The following is a 16,950-nucleotide window of genomic DNA, read 5'->3' on the forward strand; positions in this document are numbered from 1 at the left end:
TCTTTTCGAAACAAATGTCACCGTGTTCTGTATGCCAATGACAAGCACAGAAAAGGAAGATCTTGACAAAAGAGGTCAGAGCCACACACCCAAAAGCACCTTGGACCGTTTTCAAGTAAGGAACTCCCAGGCTGCCATCGGTTGAGCAATTTCCCCAAGCCTCCTCTGACTGGCTTTGCCCCATGTAGAGACAGCACTAGAAGGTGATTTGTCTGCCATTATGTTTCTTTAGTAACACAAAAGCAAGTTTAATAATAATAATAATAATTTAAAAACTGGGAGGCTATGAAAGTTTGAGAAGCTCTTCCCAAACAATAGAGTTACCATTTGTAACATTAGGCGTTTCTTCCTGTGGAGGCGAGTAGTCACAGGTAGAACCACGGACAACTACCGAGAAGGCTACATTTAGGCTGCCTTCTGCAACCTGGTACCCTCCAGGAGTTTGGGATAAGAACTGTCCTTAGCCCATACCAGCCCAAACATCTGGTGGGTGAAGCCTGGGAGTTGTGGTGCTGAAAAGAAGGCTGTGCTGATGGGTGCCAGTGCCCAAAATATTTGGAGGATACCAGTTTCGTGAAGGGTGTTTGGAAAGTAAAGAAAGCCTTTAGGTCCCATGGATTCAGCTGGAGGACTCTAAAAGGAGGAAGGGAAGGCAATGCTGAAGCTATGGGGTAGCTAGCTGGGTGTTTTGCACTGGGGTGAGGCCTCCAGAGGGGTGCCATTGAAGCTCCCAGCCTGGGGCGGGGGGCTTGCCAAACTAGGTCTTTCACTTGGGTGAAATAAAGCCTAGTTTCACCCCTGGGGAAGGATAACCCGCTAAGCCAGTGGTTCCCAAAGTGAGTGGTACCACCCCCTGGTGGGGCAATGAGCTAACCTAGGGAATAAACAACTACAGTCATACCTCGGGTTAAATGTGCTTCGGGATGAGCGCGTTCAAGTTGCGCTCCGCGGCAACCCGGAAGTAACGGAGCATGTTACTTCCAGGTTTCGCTACTCACGCATGCGCAGACGCTCAAAATGACGTCACGCACATGCGCAGAAGCGACGAAAAGCAACGCACGCGTGTGCAGACGTGCCGTCGCTGGTTACGTTTGCTTCTAGATGTGAACGGGTACCACTGTATCTGACTTTTTTAGAAGACTTCTGAAGGCAACCCTGTTTAGGGAAGTTTTTAATGTTTGATGTTCTGTCATGTTTTTAATATTCTGTTTGGAGCTTCCTGGCTGGGAAAACCCAGCCAGATGGTCCGGGTATAAATAATAAATTATTACTACTACTACTACTACGGGACTTCTGGAGGTGGTGCAAATGACTATCAGACTTTGATAAGCTGGTCTTGCTGGATCAAGTTCATCGATGTTGTTGGATTAATTATACTAAAAGTTTTTAATTGGACTTGGAACAAACGTGCAATTAACTGTTCCTGTTTTGGATTGCCTTGTGCTTTTAACTTCCTTCGTGGGTCCTGCAAACCACTATTCTGAACAATGCTTTTTTTACAGGGGCTGTTCCCCAAATCCTACCGGAGCCTAGAAATGAGCCCTGCTGCAGCCTCCACCTGCTTCATGACACTCTCTTCCTCAGGTGCTGCAGCAGCAACTAAGCTGTGGTTTCAAACTAGATGACCCTCGGGGGGGGGGGTCCCTTCTGCAATTCCTCCTCCGCCACCCGCCTCGCCGACAATTCCCACACAGGCCTAAACACACGTGCTCAGTTCCTCCTCTTCTCCCGCCCCGCCTCAGCCTTCATTGGCGGCCTCCAAGCGGGGCTGGCTCAGGCGGCGGGCGGTTGGTTGCTGCTCCTCCGCCCGAGACCCGGCGCGGCGGTTCCCGGGTGCGCTTGCCGCGAGGAGCCGAGGCTGAGGCGACGGAGTCCAGGTCCCTCCAGTCCCGTTTCTCGCGCAGCGCTGGAGGAAGAGGCGGCCTGAGAGCGCCGGGGAGGCGTTGCCCGGCGAGGCCGGGAGTTCGCCCCCTGCCCGGGCTGCAGAACAACAAGGGAGGAGGAGGCCGCCCCCGAGCAACTCCTGGGCGAGCGCTGGGGACGCCGCCGCGTCGCTTTCCCGCCACCAGGGTGGCCGCTTGGGTAGCGCGGGAGGGCGAGCGCGAGGCGCCTCAGCAGCAAGTGGCGCCGCCGCCCCGCGCAGACCTCGCAGGAGGCGGGAAGCGCGGCCGCGAGGAGGCAGCGCTCGGCGGCGGCTCCCCCTGCGCGGGCCGGCCGCCATGGCTGCCGCGGCGAGGCGACGGCGAGGGACTCGAAGCGGTGGCTGCTGCCGCCGCCTCCTCTGGAGGACTCCGAAACAAGCGCCCCAGTCGAGAAGAGGTAAGGGCTAGGAGCCGACGGGAAAACCCCCTCTCCTCTTCACATACCAGTATTTTGCGGGAAGGTTTCAAGTGCATACTGGAAATTTAGGTTTGCGCCATTAAAGTGGATTAAAGCACTCTGTCACCCTGCTACAGCAAATCCACTGTTTTAAAAAACTGCCTTTTGCAGAAAGGAATGTGGCATGGCCTCCCTCCATAAAATATTCGAGCCCCCCCCCACCCCAGTTGATGGGCATTGCCATTCAAATGGTGTGCGTGCCCCGCAGCTGGTGATCGATAAACCAATATTTTATTCAAGTTGGCACCCGTGTAAAGCAGCCCAAAGAGCCAGTAGGCTTTCAGTTTCCTTTCCTTTTTACCATCCTGAGAAAGGAAGTATCTGCACCACTTCGGAGGGTCATTGCAAAGCTCCTCCTCCTTTGCATGTTTGCATTTATTTGCTTATTTGTTGCATTGACTTTTCCCAGCTTTTTTTTTAAATGAAGAACGCCCAAAATCCCCTCCAAACCCATGCCAAAGTTTTGCTGCGAATTCGTAGTTAACGAAGCTCTTTTTCCCCCCTCCCGGGAGCTCGAAAGTGATGTACATTTGCAGCTTCCAGGCAGGCTGGTCCATGAAATAAAGCAAGGCATGGCACAGCAGAATGTCTCTCCGCCAGGTTTTGTACAAGGCTACGACGTGCACTTGGTCTACCAAGTGCAGTGCAATCCCCCTGCCAGACCACTGGCACCCCGTTTTATCCACACAGCAACCCTGTGAGGTGGGTTAGGTGGAGAGGCGGTGGCTGGCCCAAAGTCACCCAGTAAGTTTCGTGGCCAAGTGGGGATTTGAACCCTGGTGTCTTCCTCGGGTCCTAGTTTGACATCCTAATCATTGCCCCTTTGCTGGCCAATAATTAAATGCAGGTTCGACATGAGCAAAAGGACCTTGAGGATCATTTTTTAAAAATTTAAAAGATTATTTCAGTTTTCCACATATTATCTCCCATCAGGTAAAGAGAGAGAGAAATGTATACTGCGTGTGGGCTTACAAAGTAAGAGAAAAGCACAAGACTTTTCTCTTAGTTTGGTAGATGTAGGAGATCAGTTTGACATTGCCAGAATAAAGTGGTGCACTTATGGTCCGTTGGGCTGGGTAGTCTTGCAAGGGATGGAAGTGCTGCAACTAACCCACCTGCCCTTGTTCCTCTGGCTGGTGGGAAAGGCTAACTAGGAAATGCCCAGCACCCTAGAGCGTAGAGGCCTGGCAGGGGAATTGCACTGCACTTGGTGGACCAAGTGCACCTCGTAGCCTTGTACAAAACCTGGCAGAGAGACATTCTGCTGTGCCATGCCTTGCTTTAATGTAAAGGACCAGCCTGCCTGGAAGCTGCATCTTCTGTCGCACAGTGAAGTCAAAACCCAGAGTATTCACAGTAAATGAATAAAACTTTTTTCCCCCAATAAATTTTTATTAATTTTCATCCAGTTATACATTTTAACCCGAATACAACAAATTGTGTCTGTTTTGAACTTCCTTCAGCGTCTCTGAGAGTCATCCATTTTTGTATCTTTAATACGCATTCCCTTTTTTTTATATTGCCATTATTCCTCCTTAATCCCATTATTTTTAATAAACAATACTTATTTGATTTTTTACAGTGCCTCTTGAAAACCCACTAACGTTGTGTTTATACCACATATGTTTTTCAGATAATCCACCAATTTTCCCCAGTCCTCGATGAACTTTTGGTCTTTAGTATATCTGATTTTTCCAGTTAATTTGTCTAATTCCGCATAGTCTATCAGTTTTAGTCTCCATTCTTCTATCGTCGGTATCTCTTCTTGTTTCCACTTCTGGGCCAACAGGATTCTGGCTGCCGTTACAGCATATTGGAAAAGTTTAAAGTCCTTTCTTCTTATGTCCTTTCCTATCATCCCTAAAAGAAAAGCTTCTGGTTTTTTCACAAAAGTATAGTAAATGAATAAAACTTCATTGAGTTAAACATATTTCTTTACAAACACATAATGGAAGAGAGCAAAGTAAAAACCAGGCACCCCCAAACTCGGCCCTCCAGATGTTTTGGGACTACAACTCCCATCATCTGTAGCTAACAGGACCAGTGGTCAGGGATGATGAGAATTGTAGTCCCAAAACATCTGGAGGGCCGTGTTTGGGGGTGCCTGGTAAAAACAGAAGATTAGACTAGGCTAGAGAGCACTCCATGTGTCTTCCTGCAATTGATACAATATTTGTACAAAGAATGAGTCATCTAGCTAGCTGAACGAGTCTGCACTTTTCAGCATTTTCCAACACTTTCTGCACTTTACTGCTTCTGCTCTCAAAGACCTTTGTCACATGACATCTTCTGAGCTATAGCCATTGCAACAAGAAGCCTTATCCTCTGTGTCACAACTTATCCCTGTTCCTGCATGTGTGGTGACACCGTTTAGTTAGCCTGCACATGTTCAGCGATGCTCTCTTTTTCTCTTGCTTCACAGGATTTGGGGCTGCAGCCTGGCAGTGTAGACAGATCCCAAGGCGTAAGCTCAGATTCTCTTTATGATAACAGCAGTGCCTGTGGTGAGGCAACTCCCAGTTGCCTTTCCAGTTGCTATGAAATATATCAGGGAGTTGCCAAAACTGCTGGAGAGGTCCTGGGCATTGAACAGAATTGTCTCTGTGCTGAAAGTTGTAGGGTTGGGAAGAGAGAGAGCTGTTCAGGTTCTGATCCTTCAGGCATCTTAGACCATAGATGTCAACGTTTCCCTTTTTTGTAAGGGGAATTCCCTTATTCCGAATAGGATTCCTCGCAAGAAAAGGGAAAACTTGACAGCTATGTGTTAGACTATTTCCATTTTTTCTTTACACCTTGTATTACCTCTTCCATCCCCCATACTACTGTTACTTTGGGGAAAATGTGGATCCAAAGCTGTCAGAGAGCCAGTGTGGTGTAGTGGTTAAGAGCGATAGTCTCGTAATCTGGGGAACCGGGTTCATGTCTCTGCTCCTCCACATGCAGCTGGGTGACCTTGGGCCAGTCACGCTTCTTTGAAGTCTCTCAGCCCCACTCACCTCACAGAGTGTTTGTTGTGGGGGAGGAAGGGAAAGGAGAATGTTAGCTGCTTTGAGACTCCTTCGGGTAGTGATAAAGCGGGATATCAAATCCAAATTCTTCTTCTCTTCTTCTCTCTTACAAATTCTTCAAACTCTCAGTGGTTCTTGCTCCCAGTGATGACTTGGTGATGATGTCCAAAACAGTCTTAGTCTTATGTCCAAAATAAAAGTGTGCACTGCACTGTGGGTTTGGGAATTTGATGGGAGCTGAAATTCAGAAATAAGAGAGGTCTTTCTACAAAGCTATGATGCTGTAGAATATACATCAACTTTTAAATGTGAGGGCATCTAACTACCATATTAAAAAAAGTTGGGGCTTCTAGCAGTACACACTCCTAGGAAATAACAATGGTTACCTTTTCAGATTGCTGGTTCACACTCACACAAGCGGCCTTTCTTTAACAGAACAGTTTGTAGGGTGAGGAGACAGTTGTTTCTGCACATATTTTTCTTCCAAAAGTGTTTTTCAGCTTACCTGCTTGCACATTCAGTTCCATCTTTATTTGGTTATTCAAACATCAATAGGAGTTTCTTTTTTCTTTTTTGTTCTGAAAGTTGCATGTTGCTTTCCGACAGGCAATATACCTTTAGTCATTGTTCCAACTCTCACTGAAAGGGGAGTTTCCCCATTGACACTAATGAGTACTGGTTTTTGCTTTTTAATAATCACTTGATTAAAGAGAATATAATACCTTAAGAGCTTGCAGATCAGCTCTGCTGCTGTGTAATTAAATGTAGCTACTGGAAAACAGTGTCAGGTTTACACATTGGTCCTAATCCTGCTAAGAACAAAGTATATTTAAAGCTGATGCAAAAGCACAGTATCTTTTAGTTTATCCAACTAGTCTCTCGGCTGTAATCCACAAGACAAAGTTTAGAGGCCATTTAAAAATAAGAAAAATAGAAGAGCAAACAGTGCTAAAATAAGTGTGAAGATAAAGATAGCTTTCCCCCTTGCAGAAAGAGGCACATTTTAGTTCATTTAAATCAGTGGAATTAAGCTTGCTTTACTATATATTTGATGGTGGTCATGGTATGTATGTATCCCTTCTTATACTTTCCACCAAAAATTATTGTTGAAGTATTCAGACTTAGAGTGTGGTAGATTCTAACAATGCATTCTTACACTAGTCTTCTCAGAAGTAAGTCCCATTGAGTTCAACAAGGTTTCCTTCCAGGTAAGAAGGTATAGGCTTGTAGTCCAAGTTCCTTGACATTGTGGCTCCAATATATGGTTTATGGATAATCCTCTGGTGCTTAAGACTTTTCATTGTGTTGTGTTGTGTTGTGTTGTGTTGTGTTGTGTTGTTGTGTTGTGTTATCCACCTTTTAGTAATGCAAATTTATGTTATGTCTAGTGGGAAGTAAAATTGACACTACTGCCCAGGACACATAACCTAAATGTGCATGCTGCAACTACTTTGAATTTTGTTATATTAGCCTGTACTGCAAATGTAAAAACCTCTGTCAGCAAGAATACACACTTGATTTCCCTTCCACGTTCTGTCCTGAATAATCCTTGGAGCACACTAGTACACAAGAGGTGTGTAAGGATAGCTCTGCTAGACCACAGATGAGCATCCTTGCTTGTGACAATAGCCAGCAGCAGAGGTGCTTCCCCAAAACCCACAAGGAGGGCTTGAAGGCTACAGCTGTCTTCTCCTCAGCAAGTGGGACTTAGTGGCCTCCTGCCCCTCTGAAGTTGGAGTTACATAAATGAATAGGCATTGATCAAAGAGGTTTGATGATGGTCTAGACTAGAGGGTCCCCAATATGCTGCAGATAGTACTTCAAATGCCTGGCTGAAGCTTGCAAGGAGGCATACTTGATCAGCAAAGCTTTGTTTTTACTCAGGCTGAATGCAACCCATAGTTGCTAAGGGTTTCAACAGCACTGCAATATAAGCTGCAATCCCATGCCATGTGCTTGCATGCTTCAAGATCCAATAGACTTCAGCGAGACATTTGGAAACAGGTTTAATTATTCAGCCTTAGACTTAGGTTTCAAACATGTGCTTGCTTGTTCACAGTGACACTTACTGACAGGTAGAAGAGCATACAATTGTAGCCATAGGAAAAGAGGTGGGGTTCTTTCATTAAAAGAAGCTTGTGCAGAATTGACCATGAGATAAGTATATTAGACCATTTTATCCAGCTTGCCCTTGACAAATATTTTGTTGGGTAAGACTCTTAGGAGCATAATGATTGTCTTAGCTTTTCGGTTTAGGAACTCTTAAGAGAAGTGTGTGCAAATACCAATGCCTTTGCAAAAAGTAGGTTTTGAGATACAATAAAAATTCCAATCCTGACTTTCAGTTCATTGCCACACGACTTAAAATGCCTACTGTTTCTGTTTTGATATACGTTCCCCCACTTGTAATGGAATTTTGTTTTTACTTGGCTATGATTCGAGATCTGTTACTTCCGTAGGTAGTTGTAAAACTAGTTTCTCCACCCTAACCTAGAGGGATCTGAGCACTGGAGCAAGAGATGACTACCGTAATTTTCAATTCTAGTTAACACCAAACTTCTCTTGAGAACTTCAGCTGGAGTGTCTAAAAGATACACAGGGTGTAAGGGAGGTGGTGGGCCTGTTTAGATAGCCCGCCATCAGAGTCTAATGGATCCTGGTGTCTTCCTGAATGCAGGCATTTTCCAGTGGAAAAAGCTGATGATCCTGTTGAAGCTCTCACTGTGGAATGGTGAGATTGGATGTTCAGTTGGCGCAATACTTCCAGAATGGCTTCTCCAGCATTGCAGAGCCTGCTTGCCTCCTTGGTAATCTGGGGATCTTCAGGCTATACAAGCTAGACTCAGACTAGAGCATAAGTAGTGCTCTCCTTATTTCATTCTGAAACCAACCAAGCACTGGCCAGTGTCTACCATGTGGCAGTGTGAGCTGCGAAGAAGGCTCATTTTGCAGCTTTCATTGTATCCTCTAGTCTAGTAGCTGGCTGGAGAGGTTGCTGTCCCCTGCAACAGGGAGGGGCCTTTGGAAAATTCAAGGACCTGCTGTGACCAGCTGGCTACACATTTTGTGGATAAAGTTGCTTGACTTCGGAGTGGCCTTGATTCAGTGGTTGCTGCAGTTCCAGATGAAGTACCCAGTGCCAGAGTTGGTGAGATTGGTTTCAGCTTATGCAGGCGGCTAACGTGGGCAGGGCTGTATGCTGACCATGCATTCTCTTGACCCCTAACCCTTCTGGGCTTCTTAAATCTAGCAGAGGGAGTTTAATTATCTGGGTCTAGAGCATGGTCAATGCTTCATTGCATTAGCAATAACTATCAACCAGTTGCAAAAACCCGCTTGCTGGGGAAGTGGGTGCAGAGAATTGCGGTGGGGAACCTGCAAGCATTTGTGGTTAATACACATTCTTTTGATTGATTCCCTGGGTTCAGGCATGGGCATGGGACTAAGTCTGCCTTGGCTACCCCAGTGAATGACATTACAAATAGAGGGACAGGGTATGTGTGAGTTTGCTCTTGCTTTTTGACCTCACTGCAACTTTCTGTACCATTCGCTACTGCATTGTCCTCAACCGGCTCCAGGGAATGGGAATTGGGGTTACTGTGGTACATTGATTTCAGTACTACCTATAGGACCAGGGCCAGAAAACAGCATTGGGAAAGTGCTGTTTGGCTCCCTGGAAGTTATCCATATGAAGTCCCTGGGAGTGGTGGTTGGGCATTTGGGGGCAAGGCACCATCAATGTGTTGATGACTTTCAGCTCTGTTTCTCCATCACATCTGAATCAGGAGAGGCTGTGCAGGCCCTGGACCAGTGCTAGACACAGTGGTAGGATGGATGAGCGGGGCATTTTTTAAACATAAGTATGGGCAGAATTCCTTCGCCACAGCCCTTATGACTCCTCCCCACCTGTGACATGTGCTTTTGCTTGACCCTAGTTTACATTTGGAGAAAACAAGATGCCTATTTAGAAGCTGTTTGCATTCTCATCTAGACTGCAATTATAGATTTGCCCATCCTGTTTCACCCGAAACTAAGTTTGCTGGCCACCAGTGCAATTTAGGCCAGAAGAACCACCTGGTTCAAGGCATGCTGCCAATGATTCTGATATTGGTGTTTTGTTGAGGTGCGCAATGCCAAAATGCTGAAAGTCATGCAAAGTGAGAACTGGTGGAAAGTGAGGTCCTCTTACTGGTGTGTGTTCCTGAAGCAGACAGCACTGCTCACCCAGAAGCACACTTGCTTGAGAGGTGTTGGTTCATCCAGCACACTAAGCCAAGCCATTGCTTTGCAAAACAGCTTGAATGTGTGGGCTTCCAGAGAGGAACTTGCATCTACTTTGCTCTTTGCTGCTACTTTGCTGCTGCACCTTGCGAAGCTTAGCCATGGCTTGGCTTCGGGTGCCATTTGAACTGGGACTCACTGCTAATCACAAGCTGTAACCAAGAATGGGAGACCAAGGTTTGCCTTAGTGTGACATGCAAACCAGACACACATACATTTTCTCCTCTGCTCATATTTGATGCAGTATCCATTCCTGATTGATTTCTTTTAAGCAACATCTCTCTTATGTGATGTTCATGTGCTGTTCTTGCAAAAACATGTTTTGAGTGTGTTCACAATGCTGTAGGCTTGAGCAGCTGAGAAGGGCTTGGGGATGGACCAGACCAACTTGCACCCCTGCAAGAGGTTTTGTGTTTTAACATAAATAGAAACATTAAGGGTTGTGGAGTATATAGGGGAGGAGGAGATGTGGGTGGTGAAGTGTTGTTTTGAAGCAAACATACTTTCTCCAATTAGGTAGGACTCACAGCAGCAACTTTGCACTTAAACAATGAAGCACATGAATAAAAGACAGGAAGAGGAGAGTGGGTGTCGAGGTAGGGCAGGAGGCGGTTCAAAATGCGGTTCTGTTCCTTACAGTCATTGCAATTAATTCATGAAGCTACTTAAGTGTGCACTTCTAAAAGCAGTCCTTTCAGATCCCTGCTAACAGCAGAGGGCTTGGGGAGAGGGAGGAGGAATGCCTACTGAACTCAAAGCATAAATTCACATGCTGGAGAGAAGGAATTTTTTTTAAAAAAAACACTGATTGCAGAGCGGAGTGGAAGACCTCCTACATGCTGCAAAAGGGAGTGGATTTTTCTTTAGCGGCATGGGAATGGGTTTGACAACAACTGCTGAAGAATGCCAAGATTTCCACACCCTTGCTCTTGCTGTCAGTCAGTGGAAAGGGAAAAGTTGGCACAATGAGGCAATGCCAGCATTTGGCTGCTACAAAGTCTTAAGGCAGGGGTTGACAACCTAAGGCCCATGGGCCACAAGCGGCCCATGGGGGTCGTTTAACTGACCCACGAGCCGCCCCCGAACCGAGCTGCACGCTCGGTGAATCCCCACGCGCTGTGCTAAACCAGTGCCGTGCAGGGACTCACTTCCACGGCACCAGAAATCGTGTCTGCACAGACGCCAGAAATCGCGGGTGGGTGCATGATCCAGTCCACAGAGGGATCTCCGCTGGCGTGAACCAGCCCAGGCGAGGTGAACCTTGCCGACCTCTGTCTTAAGGGATGTCAAGTAGAAGAGACAGACAGGATGGAGGAAAGCAGACTATGACCAAACATACCATAGTTACTGTGATCATATGCAGAATGTCCATCGGCTTAAGTGCGGTTTGTACGATAAACCATGGTTTCAAAAGTGTTTTAAAACTGCAGCAGACATACACCCTTGTGGTCTAACCATGGAAACAGGTGCATAAAGAACAGTGAGATGGGGTTTCACTTACTATTCCCCCTCCCCATAATACAGTTACAAACATATGCCTAATATAATGGAACACAGATGGAACCAGATCTTTCAAGTTTAAATACTTTATGTATAAGACTGAGTGAATATATTCCCCCCCCCCCAATCTTTTGTTGCGGTCTGGTGTTACATTGCCTGGAAAAATGTACATTTGAGGTTTGGTGGCCACATGCAAAAGAGCTTATTGGAGAGTGTGTGTGTCATTGACTTACCAGGAAAAGGGTTAGGGGTTGATGGGCTGCAACTATACTACTAGAGAAACAAAATACTATTCTGACGTGTGTCATTTCCTAGTATGCTGGTTGCTGACACATTACAGTGCTGAAAATTATTATTGTTTCCTGTTTCTCCTGATATTTACAGGATGTAGACTTAAAAGTGAGCCAGGAATGTTTGGAACACTGTTACGTTATAGAAGATGAAGACTCAGAATCTCAAGAGGAGGAAGAGGGTAAAAGCGACCAAGTGGATTGGAAAGAGAAGCTGAGTCCAGTTACCAGCTCTTCGGTGAGAGTCATAAAAGTTGTATTGGGCCATATACGGTTAAGAATAGACCCATTGAAATCAAGAGTCTTTTGGTAGTCTTGCCCATTAAGGTCAATGGTTTTATACTGAGTATGACTCACATTGAATTCAGTCCATTGCCCGGGATCCTAAGTTGCTCATCTATTCATGTATGATGGCGGAGATTCTCACCAAGTCCCCTGCCTCATATCCCACACCATATCCCAAGGGTCCTCAAGCTCCCTGGGGTAGATTTTCAGGGGGCTGTAGAAAGAAGGGGGAGGAAGGAAAGTCTCTTTCCATAAACAAGACTTCTGTTCCATTCACAGAAGGAAAATTAGATCCCCAGCCATCAATATTAGTGTTTTTGAAAACTGATTCAAATATTGGTTTATTCATGGCAAGTCTTTATGAACATTTTTGAAATGTATATATTCGCAAATATCATTGTGGGAATAACCTGTCATGTCTTAAAAGATATCGTTAACTTCTTGCTGCACCAGTTACATGGTTATTATTTTCCCCAACCCCCAAAGTTGTGGTCCGCTCTTTTCTCTTTAACATCTCTGAATTTTTTTTTTAAGTTGATGTGGTTTTGCTTTAAATCATAAAACAGCTCTAGTATCAAAAGACTCCAGTTCTGACCATTATAAACAATGAATTTATGAAAGCATGTTCAGATAACTGCTGTTTACTAAAAAGTTTTACAAAGTGGCATTTAAAAAACAACAACAAAAAACCATGGAAATGGTGGCAGCTTGTAATTATCAAACTATTAGGGCAAGTATTACCACTTCCTCTGTAGCTGCATGAAAATCTAATGGAATGGTGAGCCTTAACTGCTAGTCGGGGTCAGCAAGGTTTACCTCGCCTGGGCTGGTTCACTCCAGCAGAGATCCCTCTGTGGACTGGATTGCAGATGCGCGTGAGTGTGCGCACCCGCAATTTCCAGCATCTGCAGATGCGGATTTCTGGCGCCGCAGAAGTGAGTCCCCACGCCGCACTGGTTTAGCACATTGCGCAGGGGCTCACCAAGCGGGCGGCTCATGGGCCGATTAAATGACCCCCGTGGGCAGCATGTGGCCCATGAGTCTTAGGTTGCCGAACCCTGTGCTAGATGGAAGACAGCAGCCCAGTTCTGGGGTCCTGTTGTAAGCTTTTAATTGGCTGTCACGTGAACTCCTGGTTGTCTGAATCCACTCTCTGTATGCAGCGAACAACATCTCAGAATGTGCTATCCTATAGTGCTTCTTCACAGATGTACTGCTGGCCAGTTAACTTGGTATGAAGATAGCATGCTTTGTTGTTTACAAATGTTACTGTCACTCAGCGACATGCATATTTACTTAATACATTTTATATACCACCTGTCAGCCAGTTGGTTCCCAGGGCAGTTGAGAACAGGATAAAGGGATTGCCAGCCTCTTTGAGGCCCCTGGGCACATTTAGAATTTTGAGTTTTGCAGCTGTATACATCTCCTGTGGCTTGAAGTGGTGTCTTTTTCCTGATCCCTCTTACAATCCTAATTACAACTTTCCATTAACAATGGATAAATGTCTATTAATTGTGGGGTTTTTTTGGGGTGTGGGGTTTACAACAGGCTTACAGAAGCACTACTGGTTCTGCTTTCCCACTGGAAGGTTATTTTCCACTGCCAGCATCACTGACTGAAAATACATTGGAAGTAAGTGTTGCAATTTGCACATAAGCTTGTAAACTATCTCAAAGTTGGAAGCATGCTTCTACAATAACCCAGTTAAAGCAACTCTTTCAGATCCTGATCTTGTCAGAAATGCTGCCACTCAACTGCACCATTTTTCCTTTTACTATTTACTTCCAAAAAGTGTGATTTGCCGAAGTAGAATCTGAAGAATTGTTTTAAAACCATTTCCCCGATTTCTACAGCTCCATTCTAGGTGTTATGACAGAAGACTCTGATTAGACCATGGAAGCTAAAGTAGTAAGCTGAACCTGTAGTGAATGAAGTGTAGCAAGTGACTTAGGGGTGCATTCATTTTTCCTCAATTTGACTAAAGGGTTCCACGTGGCACACCTTTCCAAGGGTGCATGCCAGTGGTCGGTGGAACAAATGTGACACTTTGCTTTCAGCTGTTGACTACATTTCAGTCAGGCAAGATCACTCAAGAGCAGGGTAAGACAGGGTGTGTGACCTGGTGAGAGTCATGAGGGTCAAATGGAAAAGCCCTGGAGGGCCTCAATTTGCCCCAGGCCCTGAGGTTCCTCAGCCCTGATTTAGAAAATACTTGTGGTGTCCTACAAGGCTCATCATAATAACCTGTGTTGCTAATCTTATGTGTGGAATTGTTAAAATGATAACTCTCCTGCCTTTGGACAGCACATTCAACAACATGCTGCCCTCCAAGTCTGTATTTTATTAACGTAAGCACCCAGCAGAAGCTGTATCTATTCTAAACCAAAGTTTGGATAGTAGGGGAAGGTGTGTAGATATTTCTAAATAGATGCAAGTATGTGAGGAACTACCTAGCTAGGGCAAACAGCTGAAGATGCTTTCATTTAATATACCGGTAATCATAGAGGTGGAAGGGATCCTGAGGGACCCCCTGCATTGAAGGAATATGCAGCTCTCCCTTATGAGGATTGAACCTGTAACCTTTGCATTCTCAGCACCACACTCTAGCCAGGATGATGGGCCCAATGTTCAAGATGTTAGTTTTGAACCTTTTCAAGCTCTTCTTGCTTGCCTCAGTATATCTTTCCCTACATTAAAGGTAAAGGTACCCCTGCCCGTACGGGCTAGTCTTGACAGACTCTAGGGTTGTGCGCCCATCTCACTTAAGAGGCCGGGGGCCAGCGCTGTCCGGAGACACTTCCGGGTCACGTGGCCAGCGTGACATCGCTGTTCTGGCAAGCCAGAGCAGCACACGGAAACGCCGTTTACCTTCCCGCTAGTAAGCGGTCCCTATTTATCTACTTGCACCCGGGGGTGCTTTCAAACTGCTAGGTTGGCAGGCGCTGGGACCGAGCAGCGGGAGCGCACCCCGCCGCGGGGATTCGAACCGCCGACCTTTCGATCGGCAAGCCCTAGGCGCTGAGGCTTTAACCCACAGCGCCACCCGGGTCCCTACATTACCTCCACCCCAATGTCTGTTGGATAAGCTCATAAGAATTCTGCCTTTAAAAACGGAGAAGACAAGGTGTGGGCTGTGAAACTCGTGCCTCTATGTTGCAAGTTTTAGAAAAACAATTCAAGCTGCTCCTGTGTCAGCAGAGGTGGGTAGTGGTGGTTTTCCAATTTGTATTGCAGTAGATAGCAGACAAGCTACTGCATCTTACTGGGTTCTTTTTGATGTTTTCCTCAATACTCTTTCAGGCTGCCATTTTTAGTGATCACACTCTTTCTGTAACAGCTGGTATTTGCAGAAAGCATTCTCTGTGTTTAAAGTATTGTGGGGGAGGGGGAAATAACACATTTTAAATTATACAAAGGGCTGCTGTTGAACTGGCTAGAAACTATTTAACCATAGGGAGAGTTGCAAGGTTTCAAAATAACATAGAAAACATATTTTCATTTTGCTCCTTCTTTTAGGAACACTGGTTCGGAAATACTATGCCTGTTATCAACAGCAGCGGTATGAACCTGTCAAACTTCCACAATACAGTTAATTTGACTCAGGCTATTAGCCGTGATGTTAGTCTTCATGATGCTACAATGATGAAATCAGACCACAATACTATAGTAAATGCAGAGAAAAGGAATTTGGAGATATTGGAGACTCTGTCATTAACCGATTCTCACACATCGCTAATGAATGGTGTCAACATGCTTGGGGTTTTTGCATCTGATAATTGTACGAATCTAACAAACCAGGATTTGTTCTTGAGCCTGGATGGACATGGATTTGAAGCTTCCTGTTTCTTTGAAGAACGGGATTCTGATTCTGGACTGTCTTTGGATTTAAATCATAGCAATTCATCCCTTGTTTTTACCTGTGACAGTGACGCTGAATCTGCCACCTATGATGATTTAGCTGTAGAATACAGCAAATGTTACCACACAGATTATCAAAGCAATTATGATCTCAGTGCAGAATTGTTTGTAGATGTGTTGCATGATCACACGTACAGCCAAATCCCACAACAGCTGGCACCCTGTGCGCCAGAAGACTATTACTTCATGTGGCCAGAGAAATCCAATAAAGCCAGAAGTAGAAATGGAGATAACACAGGAAAAAACCAAAGTCGTGATGAATACCGCGCAGAAGCCCTGAGAATTCCATTCTCTGTAAATGATATTGTGACTCTGCCTGTTGATTCCTTCAATAGCATGTTATCAAAATACTACTTGACAGATAACCAGCTATCACTCATACGTGACATAAGGCGGAGAGGGAAAAACAAAGTCGCTGCTCAAAACTGCCGCAAACGTAAACTAGATGCAATTATGAACCTGGAAGATCAGGTGTGTCACCTTCAAGCACAAAAGGAAAAGCTCAAGAAGGAAAAAGCCCAGTGCAATAGATCAATTAGCAATATAAAACAAAAACTAAATGATCTTTATTGGGACATTTTGAGTAGATTAAGAGATGACCAAGGAAGACCTGTTAACCCAAGCCAATACTCTCTACAGTGTTGTAAAAACGGCAGTGTTTTGGTTGTACATGGAAAAGCCATCAAACTGGAACTGAAACAAAATAATCCAACCAAAAAAATGGCTAGATAGAAAATATTTCTCTTTAGCTACTGAAATGGAAAGGGATGTTTCTTAATTATTCTTAAATACTGTGACATTCACAGTTAGTTTACACAGGGAAAAATAAAGTTTGGTAAGGATCTACTTTGATTATCCACATTATCAAAATATTTTTATGACTTGTATACAAAAAATCCAAATAAATAAAAATTGTGTACTATAAATGAAATGTCCAAGCTCTAGGTCTGTGAACACAGGCCTAATAGAAACAGTTCTTAACTGAAGATTTCTCTTCATCTGAATAAATTATTAGTTAAACCATATTGCATAATTTATTCAGCTTTGCTAATCATGGGGGGAGGCAGAGTTCTTGCAACTTTAAACTTCATTCTTTCATAGCCAGAACCAGGCAACAGTTTAAATGCTGAAAAGGGAATTGTTCTCTTTTATTTATTTTTATTCCTAAACTTATCTACCGCTTGATTACTCACAATCCGAAGTGGTGTACATAAAAAAATCCACAAGCAATATAATTACCATAAGACCAAAACACTTCCTAAAAATGCCTGTTAGAACAAGGAAGT

At 44.8% G+C, this 16,950-nt stretch overlaps 1 protein-coding gene across 2 annotated transcripts; it reads left to right on the forward strand.

The window, feature by feature from the left end:
- The first annotated feature begins 1,754 nt into the window (after window positions 1–1,754).
- Window positions 1,755–16,687, forward strand: NFE2L3 (NFE2 like bZIP transcription factor 3). 2 transcript variants are annotated; one of them, XM_028750287.2, is made up of 4 exons: window positions 1,755–2,319; window positions 11,553–11,696; window positions 13,295–13,378; window positions 15,263–16,687. In XM_028750287.2, exon 4 carries the CDS (start codon window positions 15,284–15,286, stop codon window positions 16,394–16,396), a length of 1,113 nt encoding a protein of 370 aa, XP_028606120.2. In that variant the 5' UTR covers window positions 1,755–2,319; window positions 11,553–11,696; window positions 13,295–13,378; window positions 15,263–15,283; the 3' UTR covers window positions 16,397–16,687. The 2 variants fall into 2 exon arrangements, with proteins under 2 accessions (XP_028606120.2, XP_028606121.2); XM_028750288.2 differs by lacking the exon at window positions 13,295–13,378.
- The last annotated feature ends 263 nt before the right edge of the window (window positions 16,688–16,950 follow it).

Source organism: Podarcis muralis, chromosome 12 (genome assembly GCF_964188315.1).
Source record: "Podarcis muralis chromosome 12, rPodMur119.hap1.1, whole genome shotgun sequence".
NCBI classification, from domain to species: Eukaryota; Metazoa; Chordata; class Lepidosauria; order Squamata; family Lacertidae; genus Podarcis; species Podarcis muralis.